Source organism: Zootoca vivipara, chromosome Z, assembly GCF_963506605.1.
Source record: "Zootoca vivipara chromosome Z, rZooViv1.1, whole genome shotgun sequence".
NCBI lineage: Eukaryota > Metazoa > Chordata > Lepidosauria > Squamata > Lacertidae > Zootoca > Zootoca vivipara.
Window position 1 is genome coordinate 46813375 of NC_083294.1, and position 20018 is coordinate 46833392.

At 38.6% G+C, this 20018-nt stretch overlaps 1 protein-coding gene across 7 annotated transcripts in view; it reads left to right on the plus strand.

The window, feature by feature from the left end:
* Positions 1–20018, plus strand: part of KLHL13 (kelch like family member 13) — a 94444-nt gene that overhangs the window by 61631 nt on the left and 12795 nt on the right. For all 7 annotated transcript variants that reach the window (XM_035102272.2, XM_060270323.1, XM_060270320.1 and 4 more), the window contains 2 exons: positions 1139–1934; positions 10935–11048. In XM_035102272.2, coding sequence (XP_034958163.1) covers positions 1139–1934; positions 10935–11048 — 910 coding nt within the window. The remainder of the gene's footprint in view (positions 1–1138; positions 1935–10934; positions 11049–20018) is intronic.

Below are 20018 nucleotides of genomic sequence, written 5' to 3' on the forward strand. Positions count from 1 at the left end.
AAATGGTAAAGTAAAAACCCCTTACCATGCCCCCAAGTGTATTGTTGTGGGTTCCCCCCCCCCCCCCGGGGCCTGTCAGGGGCCTACATTAAACAAAGGCCTAATGGCCGCCTTGGGGGATTTCAAGTTGCTTGGTTGATGATGATGTCATTTGGTTTGTGGGTGTGGCTTAGATTTCACAGGAAGGGAGGGGGTGGAGGAGGGTACTACGCCACTTGAGGGCGCCGTTTGACTTGGTGGAAAAGCAGGTCTGCACCTGGGCAGGTGTGCGATTTGAGGGATTTTTGCCCCCAACAACGCTCTAGGAGTGGCCTGGATCGTTGTGTCAAAATTTCAGGGCGATCAGTCAAGCGGTTACGGAGAAAAGTGTCAAATGGAATTTCACGATTTTTACATTTTTATATATATATATAGATTTATAGAGCACCCTCTCATATAAAACATCAAGGCAGTGTATAGCAAAAGTACAATAGAACTTAAATGCATTTTTTTAAAAAAATTTTTTACAAAGCAATAAAAAATGACTGGCTCATCTTGAAGACTCTTAAGACTGTCATGGCCGCAGCCCCAGGAACCAAATGCAGGACTTTGTCCTGGGAGGGCAGAAGAGGAATCACAGAATTGTAGAGTTGGAAGGGACCCTGAGGGTCATCTATTTCTACCCCCTGCAATTCAGAAATCCTGCCCACAGCTGTCCCTGGCTGGGCTCGAATCACTAACCTACTCCTTCAGCCAGGCATGCTGACCCACTGTGCCACAGGGGGCTCCTGACAGAGGAAGATCCTTGGTTCAATCCCAGGAAAAGACTTGTTTCTGAAACCCTTGCGAGCTGATGTTAGTGTATAGAGCAGTGAACTGGATGGGCCAGTGGTGTGGCCTGGCATAAGGCAACCTCCCATCTTTCTACAATAATGTCTATTTATACTTTATGTGGACAGTCTGTTTGCACATCTCTCCACAGTCTAGCTGTGTCCACACTTGCACACACCAATCCAAAGAAATGTACAGTTTATTTGTGTAAAACACACTGAGTGTGGTGGTGTGTCTACATTAGCAACCCTTATGTTACTGTAATGTGCAAGTGAACATAAAGCCAGAGCTTAAAATGGAGGAAGTGACTTTTCTCTTCCTATCATAGGTTTCCTTAGAGAACTGTGTCGAAGTGGGGCGGATTGCCAACACATACAACCTCACAGAAGTGGATAAATATGTGAACAACTTCATCCTCAAGAACTTCCCAGCACTGTTAAGTACTGGTGACTTTGTGAAACTCCCCTTTGAGCGCCTTGCCTTTGTCCTTTCAAGTAATAGCCTTAAGCATTGCACGGAGCTGGAGCTTTTCAAGGCTGCCTGCCGCTGGCTGCGGTATGAGGAGCCGCGGATGGAATGCGCAGCAAAACTCATGAAGAACATCCGGTTCCCTCTGATGACTCCGCAGGATCTTATCAACTACGTCCAAACGGTGGATTTCATGAGGACAGACAACACTTGTGTCAACTTGCTCTTGGAAGCCAGCAATTACCAAATGATGCCCTACATGCAGCCAGTGATGCAGTCGGAAAGGACGGCCATCCGTTCGGACAGCACTCACCTGGTCACGCTAGGGGGAGTGCTCCGGCAGCAGCTGGTTGTCAGCAAGGAGCTGCGGATGTACGATGAAAAAGCACATGAGTGGAGGTCTCTGGCACCTATGGATGCTCCCCGCTACCAGCATGGGATCGCTGTTATTGGGAACTTTCTCTATGTTGTTGGCGGACAGAGCAATTATGACACGAAAGGAAAGACAGCGGTTGACACAGTGTTCAGGTTTGACCCTCGGTATAATAAGTGGATGCAGGTGGCTTCTTTGAACGAAAAGAGAACCTTCTTCCACCTAAGTGCCCTCAAAGGACATCTGTATGCTGTTGGTGGTCGAAATGCAGCTGGTGAGTTAGGTAAGTCTTCACCTGGGTGCAAAAAAATCCTCCTTTCCTGACTTGCACAACAATAATTACGGTATTTACTGTTGTATGCAAATACAAACTCATTCTTTACTTACTTACTTACTTACTTACTTACTTACTTACTTACTTACTTACTTACTTACTGTATTTGTATCCTACTCTTTTTCTCCAAGCGGCTCAAGATGGCAAACGTAGTTGTCCCATTCCTCATCCCCCCCCCGCAACAACCCTGTGAACTAGGTTAGGTTGAGAAGAAGTGACTGGTACAAGATGGCCCAATGAGTTTCATGGCTCAGTGGGGGATATGAACCCGTCTCCCTGGTCCAAGTCCAGCCCTCTAACCAGTACACCACACTGGCACCTTGTTTTATTTTTTGTTTTTGGTTGTAATGTGTGAAGATTATTATTGAATTACCAAATCCACCATGCCAAAATATAACCCATGTGTTCACCTCTGCATTCGTCATCTGATTTGTAAGGATAATGAGGTGACATTGTGAAATTCTGCTTGTGGAATTGTGTTGGTCTCTGTGAGACAGTGGGAGTAATTGTGCAAATTGCACAATCCTGTGGATGTCTACCCAGAAGTGAGTCCTAGTGAGTTCAGTGGCCCTTACTCCCAGATGTATGAGTAAAAGATTGTAGCCCAAGATTCTGCTCACTTGGCATCTCCTTGATAAGTGTGGAATGCAGACAGCTATGTATATAATGAAATTGTGCAGGTGAAACCACCCACTTATTCTATATCACTTGATGATGTTCCTCATTTAATTTATTCTTACTTGATATGTCCTGTCATTGAGTTCTTGTCGTAAACATTTACCTTGAATGTTCTATGGATTGCCAAGTAACTGCACTGGTTTTCTGTAAGGAGCCAGATCCATTTGTATAAAGCTCAGTGTCTGGCTGACCGTGCTTTTGATTTTGTGGTTGAAATGCTCCTCCTTCTCATTTAATTGCATCACAAGTTATTTTTCACTTTTATTGCTGCGTTCATATATATTTGCTGCAAAAGGGTGAAGAATTGGCATAATCTTTCTCTTGATGCCATAAAAGAAATAGGCAGAAGGGACAGGGGTGCATTTTCATTACATTACATGGCAGGAGAACAATGGATTTGTAGTTCACTTTTTTGGTGCAAAAGCATAGCAAGCAAACACAGGTGGGGCTGACCTCGACCTACAAGGGTGCAACTTTGAACTAATCCTATTTAATCACTTTTTATCAGTGAAAGATGATATGCTCATTGTCACTGCTGACCTTCGGGGTTTTCACAGCTTCGAAGTCTTGAGTCCTCTTTCCAACAGAAGCTGTTCAGATGGACTCCACTTTGGATGGGAGAAGCCTTCCCCAGTCAGATGCCCTCCAGATATTTTGGATTACAATTAGTCTAAGACTATAAGAAGAGCCCTGCTGGATCAGGCCTGTGGCCCATCTAGTCTAGCCTCCTGTTCCAACCAGATGCTCATGGGAAACCAGCAAATAGGATTCAAGCAGAAGAACACTTTCCTTTCTTATGGTTTCCAGAAGCTAGTATTCAGAAGTATTACTGCCTCCATATACAGAGGCCAAGCTGAGCCACCATGACTAATAGCCATTTATTGCCATCTGCCCTGGCCATGCTGACTGGTGCCGATGAGAGATGTAGTCCATAACATCTGGAGGGCACCAAGTTGTAGAAAGCTGGTTTTGAACACATTCTTAGAAAATAAATATATTTGGGTTCAGCCACGACTATAATCTAGGATGGTTAGATTATTTGAGGGCTATGTTGTCACTTGAGGAGTGAGTCCCCTGATTGTGGTAATGCCTTGTCCAGCTAAACTAAGCCTGGGGGTTTGAGGCAAGATGTGTTAAGGGCAGCAGGTGTGTGTACCTGGAGACCCAGGAACACTGCAGAGCATTCATCTGTGCTGGTCGGTTGCAACATAGCTGGAGCCAATTTATTTATATACCACATTTTCCAGAGATACCTTTGGGCTCAGAATGGTTTGCAGAAAATAATCAGTCTAGATAAAAAAATCATAATAAATAAAAGGTATAATCTCACTACAGTGAATTGCAGATCTTTATTGCATAGCCAAAGGCATCACTAGTCATACATAGAATAACGCAGTAGAAAGTGGAAAACCACTCAAAGTATGATTAAAACAAGCTAACTGCATAGTCCACTGTAATATTCAATGCACATCCAATATTTTTAGCTCTGTAACACACAATTCAACCATTAACAAATCATTTTAAATATAGCAAATCTCAGTGAGCATAAATATGTTGGTTAACAATATCCAGTCCTCTCGCATCCCAAAGCTGGTAGCCTTAGTGCCTAGTAGCTCCCCTCACAAACTTTTATACCTGGACCCAAACAGCCAGAAAACATTTATGAAGGCCCCTAAGGCTTCTGATAGCATAGCTGCCAAGTTCACCCTTTTTTTAAAGGGAAATTCCCTTATGCTGAATAGGCTTCCTCGTGAGAAAAAGGAAAACTTGGCAGCTATGTGATAGTGAGCACATGGTCTTTCTCTCCTCAACAGGGTGATCAAAGGCCTGGTTCATACACTTGCCACCTTTATTACATGGAAGAACAGACCTAGGTTCCTGTCTTTGACCATGCACAGACTTGATGTTCTGCATTGTGGCCCAATATCTGCAGTTATTTAAACACACACGATGATAGAGGGAAGATTATGTGAACTGGGTTTATATATGTATGGGATTTGCCTGCAGAGTCCCTTTCTTACATGCTGAGATTTGTACATAGTGGGTAGGAGGACAGTGCCAGCTCCCTCATATTAAAAAGGAATTGCCAGCTTGGTAAGGGTGTGAACTGGGGCAGCTAAATCTACTGACTCCCTAAAAGACTGACTAGGCTCCCTAAAAGGCAGAATAGGCTTTTGTGCACATGCATTTCATCATATATGTGAAGTAGCTTAGTGATACATGCAGTATGCACATGTTCAGAATGCTTCTGTGGGAATCTGTTTTACAAAGTGGCCTTAATGTGTCTTAGCAAACAGGAATTGCATCTTGCTCATCATTGTCAAGAGGCACCTCACCACATGTGCAATTATTAGTAGTTTTAATGAATAAACCACCCTTAGTTCTTATTCAAATGAAGAACTAAGTGTCATCATGTTTTGAAAATGGCAGTCTTATGCAGCCTTAAAGGATAACTTATGATGTTGTAAGTATAGTCCATGAAAGCTTATGCCATAATTTTCTCAGCTACCCCTCTGCAAATGTGTTGTCAACTTCAACTTTGCATTCTGTCTGTCCACTAAAGGTGTTTTGCAGAAGCATGGTGACCTGATGAATGCAGATACACTAGGTTCTGTGTGTTACTGCTATATTTTAGGAGTCTTCCAGTCAAGAAAGTGCTAAAAATTTCACTAGCTGTTGATCACTAGCTCACTTACTTTCCTATATGATTTTGTGCTTTTACATTTTGTCTTGTTTTATTATAATTCATACCGCTTCCTTGTGCTAGCTGAAAAGCGATATATAAACCCTTTAAATAAATAAATAGATGTTTCAAGTTGGAGGGTCAGGTTTTCCCAAAGCCTGCATGAAGAGACTGTGTTCTTTAGTGTAGGCTGTAGATCACTAACCTCTGCAGAGACCCCATGGTCTCCGCACTAGGTGTTCTGGGTGTATTTCTTCTGAGCTTCTATCATAGTTGGAACCATCCCTTTGTATCGGTATGATATTGTCAGTCTGCTCTCTTTCTTTTTGGAAGGTGGCTGTAGTGCCAAGAGTTCCTGTGATAAATCCTTTGGCTATGTATTCCTATCTGAGGGCTTGGAGCAGATTTGTATTGTAAGCATTGGCTGCACATGGTGGGTTTTGTGAAGTCACAGAAAATGGGGATGGTTGGTAAGTGGGTTTCCTGTGCAAGGGGCGTGTATGTTTAAAACAGTCTTTGTACCAAGCTACAACGTAGACCTCAGTTACGAATACCTTCAAACCATACACTACCGTAACTGGCTATAATAAAATGTATAAACTAATATAGAATGGGTACAGAAATTCTTATTATTATATACACAAAAGCAAACTATGTCAAAGGCGAGGGTACAGTCCCAAAACTTAAAGTGTTAATGAAGATTGCAGTCCAAACAAATAAGATATTGGAGGAGTACCCCAAGAAAAGAGGCGCAGCAGGCACAGACCAGACGCTCGTGGGTTCACTGGCAGGAGGGCGTGGTGGGCCCAAGTCCAAGAAATGGTAGCGGTTGTGTCCACCGGTGCCAGGCTCAGCACACAGGTACCGTCCATAGGAAAAGGAAAGACAAGGTTCCCGGGTACATCCCTGTTTCGCCCAAAATGGGCTTCTTCAGTTGATAACTTGCACAAGTAAGTTAATACAAACTATAAGCTTTCAAGTGAAATGCCATATGTTAAATGCCATTTGGCATTATAGTTTGTATAGTTTGTATTAACTTACTTGTGCAAGTTATCAACTGAAGAAGCCCATTTTGGGCAAAACAGGGATGTACCCGGGAACCTTGTCTTTCCTTTTCCTATGGACGGTACCTGTGTGCTGAGCCTGGCACCGGTGGACACATCCGCTACCATTTCTTGGACTTGGGCCCACCACGCCCTCCTGCCAGTGAACCCATGAGCGTCTGGTCTGCGCCTGCTGCGCCTCTTTTCTTGGGGTACTCCTCCAATATCTTATTTGTTTGGACTGCAATCTTCATTAACACTTTAAGTTTTGGGACTGTACCCTCGCCTTTGACATAGTTTGCTTTTGTGTATATAATAATAAGAATTTCTGTACTCATTCTATATTAGTTTATACATTTTATTATAGCCAGTTACGGTAGTGTATGTTTTAAAACAGTCTTTGCACACCATCTGTGTCCTTGCAGAAAATGCACCAGCTATGTGAACTGATCTAGGGCATGGGTTGGAATGACGTTGAAATTATTGCGGTCTGGTAGACTTGTGAGCACCAGATGTGGAGACATATTCTAAGTGACTAGCAACTATCCCTTTTGAAAACAAAGTGGGACCGATAGAGAGAATGAGATATTTCGGATAAGTGTACTCTTAGCTCCATGAGTTTGACCAAACTGCGGGAGGCAGTGCAAGACAGGAGTGCCTGGCGTGCTATGGTCCATGGGGTCACGAAGAGTCGGACACGACTAAACGACTAAACAACAACAACAACAGCTCCCTGGTATTTTTCCAGGGCACCGTCAGGGCATGTTGTCCTCCTCCAAATTGTTCATTAAGTGTAGATGTCAAATTGCTATAATGCAGAGAGTTGACACACAGAGATTAGAATGCCTGTGTATTTTACAAAAGGAGAGAGAACCAAAGGAGGCACAAAATGAGCCATCTTGAAATCCTTAAAAAATGAAAACCAATCCAGGACCACTAATTGCTCCACTGCTACCTATTAATAGAGGGAAGCCAGAGGAGGTTTGCTGGGTTTGGTTTTTGAACCTCAAAATCTATATGGCATTCTTAACAGTTGTGAAATAGAAGTGATCTCTGGCCAAGGTGCTAAATATGTGATCCAGCAGGGAGGGGGAAACAAGAAATAAAGTGTTTATATCCAAGCTACAGTCTGAGAATAGGTCTTTTATTAAAAGGAAAAGTGTTTGAATATATTATCTGCCTTTACACATGGCTCCTAGCAAAATATCATATTTTGTCTTATTTTTCCAGATAGGCTAGCTGAAACAAAGCTTTTAGCAAGCACTTAAAACTGTGGTACAAAAGTGCCTGTGTAAAATTAATAATTAAGCACTAAAAATATGTTTCTCACAGATGTGGGGCTAACATGTGTTCTGTGGAACATTCTATGATGCAAGTTGTTGTCCTTTAGATGACAGTGCACATCCTCTGCTCTGCTCCTCTTGCAGGTTTGGTGAAGTACATGTGTGAGTCTATATTCCGCTATATCTCCCTCCATAGAACCTTGGGAGGGGAGGAGTCACAGTGAATGACTGCGGATGATGCTCCAGATTAGCTGTAGAATAATGGTTTTGATTGTACCGTTTTAAACCTCAGGTGTGTGGTTGAAAGTCCACAACCTTTTTTTCTTTTTAAAGAAATTCTCAGCATTTAGAATGGTAGCGTATAAGGAAAAAGGCTTGTCTAGAACCTTGTCCTAATGTGCTAGTTTTCTGAGTGCAGGATTTATTTATTTATTCATTTTACCAGTGGGTAGCATCTGACGCCATGGAATTCTGATGCTTTCTGCTATGATATCCCATGAGATGTATTTATATTTGAACACCCTAGCCCTCACAGTGGTGTATGCAAAGGCCAATGTGATTGCACGTGACTTGCTTTTGCAATTTTAATTTTTGCTCTCTGTTAAGCGGATGCAACTGTGTTGAAGCTAAGGAGGCCACACACTATGTGTGTGTTCATTAGTCAGAAGCAAACATAAAAGGAAGGTTTCTGTATGTCTGCATTCATGTCATAGCAGAAAGAATTAGAAGAATAAAATAATGGTGGTTCTGAAAGGCCGTGAGTGATTGCATTTCCCATATTGAAATACCATTCAGCAGTTTGAAGTAGAAACACCAAATCACAGGGTCACTTAATGCGCTTTATTGTGTGGAGGGCTGAGTCATAGAATCATAGAGATGGAAGAGACCACAATAGAGTTGGAAGAGGCCATCCAGTCCAACCCCCTGCCAAGCAGGAAACACCATCAAAGCATTCCTGACAGATGGCTGTCAAGCCTCCGCAGAGTCGTTCTTCCCTGAGCAAGACAAAATGGCTGGTGCTGAAGAACTGCTTCATAGCTATCTAGCACCTGCATAACCATTTGCCTTATTCTGTTCTGCATAACCATCTGCCTTATTGCTAAAATAAAACAACAACAAAAAACACCCTACTCAGTTAAAGCCTCATATTAGATATCCTCAACCTGGACGAGATTGTGCTTTTGGTATAGTTACTGGTAATTTTTTTTGTCAACTGCTACTTGGAATTATTGTTTGAGCATATTTTTGCAAAATTGTGGTGCCTATTTGTGTTTCCCCCCTCTTCTTCCCAGATCCTCAGTATGGAGAAATTAAGAACCTGAGCCTTGTTTACAGGGCTCCTTACAAGGAAAAGGCCAGTAGTATGTTTGGAGTGCTTTGAACAGTCGAAGTGCTGTGTAGACAAGTTCTTTTTTAGCATTTTTATATATAATGCCACCTCATATAATTTCATATCATTAAATCATATATATCATTCAATCATATAATATATCACATCAGTCAATCATATATCACAGCATTAAATCAAATCATATCATACATTGTCCGATGGTGATCCCCTTGAGATGACCATCCGAAACCTTTCTTTGTGCTCCTCCTCCACAAAAGGAGGGTGGCAACATGAGAAGGGGCCTTTTCTGTGGTGGCCCCCCACACCCGAGGGAGGCTTGCCTGGTGCCTTCGTTACATCTCTTTAGGTGCCAGGCAAATCCATTCCTTTCCTCCCAGGCATCTGGCTAATTAAACAATCTATGGCTTTTAAAACTTGAGGGTATTGTTTTTATTTGCCACCATGTAATTGTAGGGATCTGTACAGTGATAAAAAGGATACATGGAAGACCCTGGGATAAAGACTGATTGAGCAGGATATTCCTGGATTAAAGAATTCAGTGAGTAGGGTGTTCTCAGTCCAAACCAGGTTTCTGACACGTATCTGATACACAGATCTACAGGCCTTGCTACATGTGGTAAACAAGCACATTGCAAGTTAGTGTAAATTGAGTTAGCCATTTGGCTGAAAACATTTGGCTCAAGCAGATCTGGGTGAAAGGGCATCTGTTAATCTTCTTCTTTCTGCTGGCCTTTGAAAAGCTGACAAACCTGTTTTCTGACAAGACACTGTTAATCTATGCAAGAATTCCTGGGCCCCTTTCCTGTCTTTAGTTGTAGTTTCTTTGAAGTCCAGGAAGTCTTTTTAGCATCTTGGTGTTAGTTCCAGATCTTCCCAACAGTATCAGATTCAAGGTGGGAGGAAACCTGGGAGGGGTTTTAGAACTTAGGATGAATTCTATTGGATGATTTGAATCTTTGTAACCTTTTGATATTGTAATAAAAAGATCTGGCGAAGGGAAAGAGTGAGGCACTTTCCCTCCCAGAGATTTGCTGGTTGAATCTCTGTCCTTTGTCTTGGTTTTCAATGTGGTATTCCCACATGTAATGTACAGTATTTTAATATTGTATACCTCCCTGTTATCCTCTGATGAAAGGTGATATAGAAATTTAATAAATAACAACAACAATAATAGAATGCATTCTCTAGATTAAAAACTCAAGAATACAATCAATTTCAGCACCAAGATCCAAACCCAGCCTAAAAGTAAGAATAATACTGGCCACCAGCAATATATAATTTAGCACATGAAAAGAGCTGGCAGATATTAATGTTTAATATCAGAAGGCCTGGAATAATTAGAAAGGTTTGCTTCTGGAGCTAAAAAGACACTGAAGTAAGGTGTTAGGGGAACACCTCTTAAAAATGCATCACACATAATATTTTATTTAAAGTGCTTACATGCTACCTTTCAAGGCAAAGCCCTAGTTGGATGCCTTACAAAAGATAATTAGCTGCTTATACATAGCAGGAACCTTGTATTTCCAAACATTGTTATGGTACAATCCAATTGCAATGTTTCTTGTCAAAGCCCTCAGTGACCTTCCTTTTAGTCATCCACTTGTGATCCATACTGTTGACAACCAGCATTATCCCCCCTACCCGAATACCTTCCCCCTGCTCTGCTTCCACCTCCCACCTGGGTTGATCTCATGCATAGGTCTGTGAAACATTTGTTCCAATGATAATGATTTCAGGATCTGAACAGCACGCCCCTTCCAGGTATGATTAGAGTTTAGACTGCCTTGGTGCTAGATCTAAGTAGAGTGGAGGGTAATCTGGGGGGAAAGGAAGGTAGAAATCATAACCCAGTGGGTTTTGTTTTGCTTTTAAAATGTCTCACTCTTCTTATTTGTTGTTGTTTCTAAATAGCCACAGTGGAGTGCTACAACCCAAGGATGAACGAATGGAGCTACGTAGCAAAAATGAACGAGCCTCACTATGGTCATGCCGGAACAGTGTATGGGGGGCTGATGTATATTTCAGGTGAGCCTTATTAACATCATCATCTTCCTCTTCCTCTTCTAAATTTCTATACTGCCCATCATCCAATGATCTCAAGGTGGTTCACAGCATAAAAATACAAGATAAAACACATAATAAAAACAAGAACAAAAAAAACCCAATAATCCCCCCACAAAACATTTTTTAAATTTTTAATTTAATTTTTTAATTTAATTTAATTTAAAGTGTAACAAAATACATTATCAATCAATATAATCAATTACATCCCCCCTTTTTACCTTCCCCCCTCCCTCTCCCACCCTCCCAAGACTTCCCTCAGCTCCCCCCTCTGATTTGTTTGCACATATTATTCTCTGCATGTCATAAAATTGTACCTTATCTTCCCTATGTTCTACTACTAAATTGTGGATGTTTATTCAAAACCTGACAAGGAGTCCAAATCTTTTTGTTGTCTTTTTAGATAACTTGTAAAAAGTTCCCATTCTTCCTTAAAGTCACGGTTGTCCTTCTCTCGTAGTTTATATGTTAACTTTGCCAGTTCCGCATAGCTCATCAGTTTTTCTTGCCATTGTTCTTTCATCAGGAATTCCTCATTCTTCCAGCCTTGTGCTAACAAGACTCTTGCCACTGTTGTAGCATAAATGTAGCATACATGTAGCATGAATAAGTTCTTTGTTTTCCTTGGCAGGTCTTGTCCTAAAATCCCTAGCAAAAATGCTGCTTCTTCTTCTTTCTTTTCTTTTTTACAAATGTCCTTTTAAACATTTTTTTCAATTCATTATATATCATTTCCCAAAATTTTCTAACTTCTCTACATTCCCACCACATATGATTAAAAGTACCTTCTTTTTCTTTACATTTCCAACATTTATTTAACCCAGTTTTGTACTTTTTGCCATTTTTACTTGTGTAATTTACCATTTATACATCATTTTCATGTTATTTTCCTTCAAAAGAAAACAATCTGTAAATTTTAAATCTACTTTCCACAGTTTTTCCTAGTCCTCAAATTGTATATATATATATTTTAATATTTTTTTTATTAAACATTTTATAACAAACAAAAAATACATAAAATACCAAAAATACAAAGAACATCATTACAACAAAAAAACATCAATACAAACAGAAACATAAACATATCATCTTTAATCAACTTTTTAAATCATTGTCTTTTTGGCTTCCCCAACTCCCCACTATCTGATTTTCATTTTGAATATCACTGTAGCAGTTTCTATTTCATCTCTTTTACTTCCTTCATACTATAATCTCCTTAATTCCTCTTAGTCTCATCTTTATATTTGCATATCATTTTTTCAACCTTATAAACTCCTCTTATCTCCCTATTGCCTTAACTTCTGTATTTCAACTTTCAAAAGTAGTTCCCTATATATATTTTAAACTTTCTCCAGTCTTCCTCCACTCTTTCCCCTGCTTGATCTCGGAGTCTTCCTGTCAGCTCTGCCAGTTCCATAAAGTCCAGCATTTTCATTTGCCATTCCTGTAAAGAGGGCAATTCCTCTTTTTTCCAATATTTTGCAATTAAAATCCTCGCAGCTGTGGTGGCATACATAAACAGATTGACATCTATTTTGGGGATTTCTTCCCCTACTATTCCAAGTAAAAAGGCCTCTGGTTTTTTCAAAAACGTATTTTTATATATCTTTTTCATTTCATTATAAATCATTTCCCAGAAGCCTTTTATCTTGGGGCATGTCCACCACATATGATAGAATGAACCAACTTCTTCTTTACATTTCCAGCATTTATTATCACCTTTGTGATACATTTTCGCTAATTTTACCGGGGTCAAATACCATCTATACATCATTTTCATTAAATTCTCTTTCAGCGCCGTGCATGCCGTAAATTTCATACCCTTCTTCCACAATTTTTCCCAGTCCGACATCATTACATTATGACCCAAATCCTTGGCCCAGTCAATCATAACCGATTTTGTTTGCTCATCCTTCAGATGCCATTCTAACAATAAATTATACATTCTGGACAAATTCTTGCTGTCTGTCTCTATTAACTCTGTTTCTAGTTTCGATTTTTCTGATTGAAATCCTATTTTTTTATCTATCTTGAATGCTTCATTTATCTGCACATACTGAAACCAATCACTTAACCTATCCTTCAATTGTTCATACGGCCTTAACTTAAATTGGTTTTCCACCTCCATCAAAATGTCTTTGTATTTCAGCCTGTTCTCATCCATATTTGTCCTTTTAGGTTTCTTCGCCTCAAGTGGCGAAATCCACCTAGGAGTTTTCCTTTCCAACAAATCTTTGTATCTAATCCATACATTAAACAATGATTTCCTGATTATATGGTTTTTGAAACCTTTATGTAGCTTTACCTTATCATACCATAAATACGCATGCCACCCAAATGCATTATCATGGCCTTCCAAATCTAACACATCATCATTGTCTAGCAGAAACCATTCCTTCAACCAGCAGAAAGCTGCGGCTTCAAAGTAAATCTTTAAGTCTGGCAGTGAGAATCCTCCCCTTTCTTTTACATCTGTCAAAAGTTTGTATTTAATTCTGGGTTTCTTCCCCTGCCAGACAAATTTAGACAATGTCTTTTGCCACTCTTGAAAACATTTCAACTTATCCACTATCGGAAGGGCCTGAAATAAAAACAACATTCTTGGCAATACATTCATTTTAACCGTTGCTATTCTGCCCATTAAGGACAGTTTCAACCTTGACCATATCTCCAAATCTCTTTTGATTTCATTCCATAACTTCTCATAATTATCTTTATAGAGATTCAGATTTTTTGCAGTCATATTTACTCCCAGATATTTCACCTTTTTCACACATTTCAGTCCTGTGCAGTCCTCTACTCTTTGTCTCTCTTGCATCGTCAAATTCTTTTCTAATACATTAGTTTTACCTATATTTAACTTAAAACCTGCCACTTTACCAAACTCTTGGATTATCTGCAATACTCTTACAACACTGTGTTCAGGGTTCTGCAGAGTTAGTACTAAGTCATCTGCAAAGGCTTTTAGCTTGTATTGTTTTGTGCCTACTGTGATTCCTTTAACACCTTCATCACTCCTTATCATATTCAGTAAGACCTCCAAGACAGAAATAAATAGCAGGGGGGAAAGTGGGCACCCTTGTCTTGTTCCTTTCTCAATTCTTATCTCTTCTGAAACCACATTATTTACAATAATTTTCGCTCTTTGCTCAGAATAAATACCATTAATCCCTTTAACAAAGTTTTGACCAACCTCCATTTTTGCAAAGTTTCGTTTCATAAAAGTCCAAGAAATATTATCAAAAGCTTTTTCAGCATCCACAAAAATTAACATTGCTTTAAATTGTATATTGTGTCCTATATCTTGCGCCCATTTAATCATAACCAATTGGACCTCTTCATCTTTCGTTTCCCATTGTAGCAAAATACTATATGCTTTCTTCAGTAGTTTCACATCTTCTATCACTTCCTTTTGAAATCTAGAGATTGTGTAGCTAAACCCTTTCTTTCTGTCTTCCTTAAACATCTCATCTAATTGTCTATAATGCAGCCAACTCTGAAAATGGTCTTTAATTTCTTCACACTCTTCTAATTTCCATTTACCTTCTTGTTCTTCCAATAGATCTCTATATGTAGGCCATTTTCCTTTTTTGCCAAGGGATTTGAGTAATGAAGCTTCTGTTGGTGATAGCCACCAAGGTGTTTTCTGTTCTATTAGATCATTATACCTTTCCCACACTCTGATTAATGATTTTCTAATTACCGTATATGATTGTAGAATCATTTTTTTAAAAAATAAGTTTTTATTGAGCATCAATCTTTATACAATTCAACATAAACAATAAACAAATAATCTATAAACCAATGAACATAAAGAATAATCCGTAATATCCATAAATAATAATAGTAACGATAAAAGCAAGCAAACAAACAAAAATTCACCAAATACCAATCACCCCCATCACCTTCCCCCCTCCCCCACAAACTTCCCTCCTTTATTTACCTGACTTCTGTTTTCACTTCAGCTTCAATTTTATAATCCATCACTTACATATATTCTCTGCATGCATTCTGTCTTTCCTGTATTCCTCTGTCACTCTTATCTTATATCTCCACTCTTTATCTTTTATATCCCTTCATATCTTTTTATTCTAAGCATGTGAGCATGCCCTCTTTTAGAAAATATTTTTTTATGTATTCCTCATAACTTTCCCATTCGCTTCTTAATTTTTGTTTCGGTTGATTTCTCAAGGCTGCTGTCAGCTTGGCCATTAATAAATACTCACTAAGCTTGTTTATCCACTCTATTTTTGTTGGTATTTTGGATGTCTTCCAATATGTAGCTATTAGAACCCTGGTTGCTGTGCACGCATACAAGAACACTGTCTTATTCTTTTGGGGAATCTCTTCACTTAATAAACCTAATAGGTAGATCTCTGGTTTTTTCTTTATCGATTTTTTCATCATTTTCTTTAATTCTTCATGAATCATTAATCAAAACTTTTTTATTTCTTGACACGTCCACCACATATGTATAAATGTGCCAGGTTCCCCATTGCATCTCCAGCATAAATTATTTTTTGATTTATATACTTTGGCCATCTTTACAGGTGTTAAATACCACGTATGATACATTTTGATAAAATTTTCTTTTATATTATAAGAAGCCGTAAATCTTATATCCTGCTTCCACAATTTCTCCCATTGGTCAATTTGTATTGTCTGACCGAGATCCTGGGACCATTTAATCATAGATTCTGTCGTCTCTTCTTGAAATAAATCCCACCCCAGTAGAAGATTATATGTTCTGGATAGCAGATTGCTTTTATTTTGAATGACTTCTCTTTCAAATAGCGAATCTTCTTTTGCAAATCTTTTTGTCTGCCCTAAATATACTGACCAATTGTATATACTGCCAATTACTGATACCATAACATTTTAATTCTTCATATGACTTTAATTTATACTCCTCTTGGTGCTCTTCTATTAACTGTTTATATACAGGCCATTTTCTCTCAGTAGTTAAATTTTTTAATTGCATAAGCCTCTATGGGAGAGATCCACGACGGTGTTTTCAATTCAATATACCTTTTATATTTGACCCATACCTTGTATAATGCCCCTCTTAGTATATGGTTGGTGAATTCTTTATTTATTTTAGCTTTTCCATAATTCAGGTATGCGTGCCAACCATAGCTAGAGTTAAAGCTCTCAAGATCCAAAATTTTTGTATTTTCTAATTTCATCCAATCCCACATCCATATTAAGCATTCTGCCTCGTAATATAATCTTAAATTTGGTAGTGAGAGCCCCCCCTTTTCCTTCTTTTGTGTCAACAATTTAAATTTTATACAAGGTTTTTTCCCCTGCCATATAAATTTAGTTATGTCTTTTCTCCAGATGTCAAAGCAATCCTCTTTTATTATAACCGGTATAGTTTGGAATAGATAAAGCATTTTTGGTAATATGTTCATTTTGATAACTGAAACCCTTCCCCACAATGATAATTGCAATTTGTTCCACCTATCCAAATCTCTTTTAACTTCTTTCCAAACTCTCTCATAATTATTTTTAAATAAATTGATATTCTTCATAGTGATATCTATTCCCAAATATTTAGCTTTATTCACAATTTTTAACCCCACCTCCTCTTCTAATTTCTTTTGGTCTTTTTCCTGTACACTTTTTATTAATAATTTGGTTTTTTCTTTATTTAATTTGAATCCCGATACTTCCCCAAACTTTCTGATTACCTCCAATGCTTTGCTAATGCTATTCTCTGGATTTTCTGTAGTTATTAGGATGTCATCCGCGAAGGCTCTCACTTAAAAAATTTCCTTTCCTAGTGTTATTCCAGTAATTTCCTCTTCAGCCCTTATCTGATTCAACAGTACTTCCAATGATAAAATAAACAATATCGGTGAAAGAGGACACCCCTGCCTAGTTCCTTTTTCCACTACAAACCAATCTGTTTTATCTCCATTTATAATTATATTTGCGATTTGCTTTTGATATATTGCTTTAACTCCCCTACAATAATCTTCCCCTAGCCTTGCCATCTCCAAAACCTTATAAAGAAAGCATCTTGATAGGCTATCAAACGCTTTTTCCGCGTCCACCAATACAAAACCCGCCCTTTTGCTGGGTCTAAGTTCCAAGTATTCTATTAAATCAATAACTACTCTCATGTTGGTTTTTATATATCTTCCTGGCAGGAACCCTGACTGATCTGTATTTATTACATCTTTCATAACCCTTTTTAATCTATTAGCTAGGATTCCCGCAAAGATCTTGTAGTCATTGTTTAACAGAGAAATGGGTCTGTAGTTGTTTACCAATTCTCCATCCGTTCCTGGTTTGTGTATTAGTGTAATAGAGGCTTCTCGCCAGGATTCTGGAATTGAGCCTTCTTTCATAATTTTGTTCATTAGGATTTTCAGTGGCAACACTAGCGATTCCTCAACTTTTTTATAATGTACCGCAGCTAGCCCGTCCGGGCCAGGTGCCTTTCCTATTTTCATCTTTGCAATTGCCTGGTGTACCTCCATCAACGATATTGGTTCATTTAAATACTTCATCTTTTCCTGACTTACCATGGGGATTTTCTTCCCTTGTAGATATTTCGTTACCTCTTGTTCTGTTTCCTGGCCTTTGCTATATAATCCTTTAAAGAATTTCAAAAAACCCTCTTTAATTTTCTCCTCTGTATCTAATGCCTGCCCTTCATATACTATTTTGTTCACATATCTTTCTTTCTGTTTTTTCTTTATTTGCCAAGCGAGCAGTTTTCCTGGCCTGTTCCCGCTTTCAAATGTTTTTTGCTTCATCCACTTTAATTTATTCTCTAACTCCTCCGACAAAAGTGTAGATAGTTGAGACTGCAATAATTTGGCTTTGTTTTTTATTTCCTTATCCCTTGGGTTCTTGTTTAATAGCCCCTCATTTAGTTCTATCTCTTTCTGTATCTGTTTTAACTTAAACTCCTTCGCTCTTTTCTGTATTATATTCTGTTGAATGTAGAAGCCCCTTATGTATGCTTTCCCCGCATCCCAAACCGTTCTTATATCTATATCTTGAGTCATATTTATTTCAAAATATTCCTTCATTCTTTTTTGTGCCTCTTTTACTATTTTTTCATCATTTAATAACCACTCATTCATCCTCCAACTTTTATTCCTTCTATTACTCCCTTTTAACTCCAGCTTCATTGGATTATGATCTGTGATGGATTTTGGCATTATTTCTACTTTAGAAATTTTTGTCATTCAAAATTTCGAGACCCATATGGCATCGATTCTGCTGCAAGATTTGTTAGCCTCCGAATAGAATGTATACTGTCGCACTTTATCATTTTTCACCCTCCATGCATCCTCCAATCCGTGATCGTCCACCAATTGGAAAAAGGCCACTGGTAACCTTCCTGATTTTAATCTTGATTTAGCATTGTTTTGGGATCTGTCCCACTCTACTGATGTCACCCCATTCCAATCCCCCATTAATATCATGTCATCATTGTTATAATCAGCTAATTTCTTTTGCAATTTCTCAAAAAAGGGTCCTTGGTTCCAATTTGGGGCATATATTCCTACTAGGAGTAATTTCTTATTTTCTTTAGTTACTTGTACCCCCAATATCCTTCCCTCTTGATCTTTAAATTTACATTCAGCTTTTAATTTGGGATTTATATACATGACAACTCCCCTTTTTTTTACCTTATCTGAAGTTATATATTCTTCCCCCAATCTTTTGTTAATCAAAATCCTTTCATGTTTTTGTGCGATATGTGTCTCTTGCAGACAGATCACGTCCCATTTTTTCTTTTTTAATATATGGTCTATTTTGTTTCTTTTTTTCTTATCATTCAGACCATTTACATTCCAGGGTTTTATTCTAAGCTCCATTTCTTACACTCACTACAATCGAAGATATTTAATCACTTTATTTGATTACCTTACAGAGTCACCAACAGGAATTCTAAACAAAAAAAAAGCAAAGTCAATTATAAAATGGTTCTTCGTTTTATGTTCGTTTTACGTTGTCTCCCCCAATCCCTCTACCTCCTCCTCTCCTACTCCTTCCTCTTCCTCTCTTTCCGGATCCCCCTCCTCCCCCAATTCCTTTTTGTATGTTCTTCTAACCTTCTCCATCGCGTCCACTGATCTGATAACCTTCCTTGTATCTTTAATGGTGAAGGACAGACCTTCCGGGACTAGCCATTTGAATCTGATGCCTTTCAATTTCAGCGCATCTGTTAAATCCTTATATTTTTCCCTCTTCTTCAAGATGCGCTTTGGAATTTCTTTATATATAATTACATTGTGGCCATCTATTCTCAATCTCCGTTTTTGCAATATCTTATCCTTTAGCAATCTGGAATTCAAATACACCAGACAATCTCCTGGACCCCTATATTGTTTTTTCCCCTCCGGTCTTACTCTAAATATTTTATCCACATCCATGATCAGATCTTCTTCTTTTACACCTAGCCATTCCGCTAGTTCTTTTATCAATTTACTCATGATGTCCTCTCCCTGCACCTCCGGAACGCCCCTAAATCTCAAAATTAACTCCCTCTGATACATTTCCAAAATCGCAATTTGGTCCAGGATTTCTTCCTGGGCCTGCTTCAATTGACTCATTCCCACATTAGTGGTATCTTGGTATTTCTTTAAATCTCTGTTCTCTTGCTGAATTTTCTTTGTAATGTCTTTCATCATCTCCTCTTGTTTCATCACTTTTGTATTTACTTCCACCACTGATTTTTCAGTCTCCATATTTTTGATTGTTAATTCCTTTATCTGTCCTGATAAGTCTGTAATTATTTTCTAATTTTGTTCAATTAATTTAGAATTCTGTTCTATTTTGAGTCCCATATTGTCCAATTTGTCATTCAATGTTTTATTCATGTTTATTATCAGTTCTCTAATATCTGCATTAAGGTCCATTTCCGGAGTGGATTGTCTTCTCGCCAGAGCTGCTGGGATTGTCGTTTGA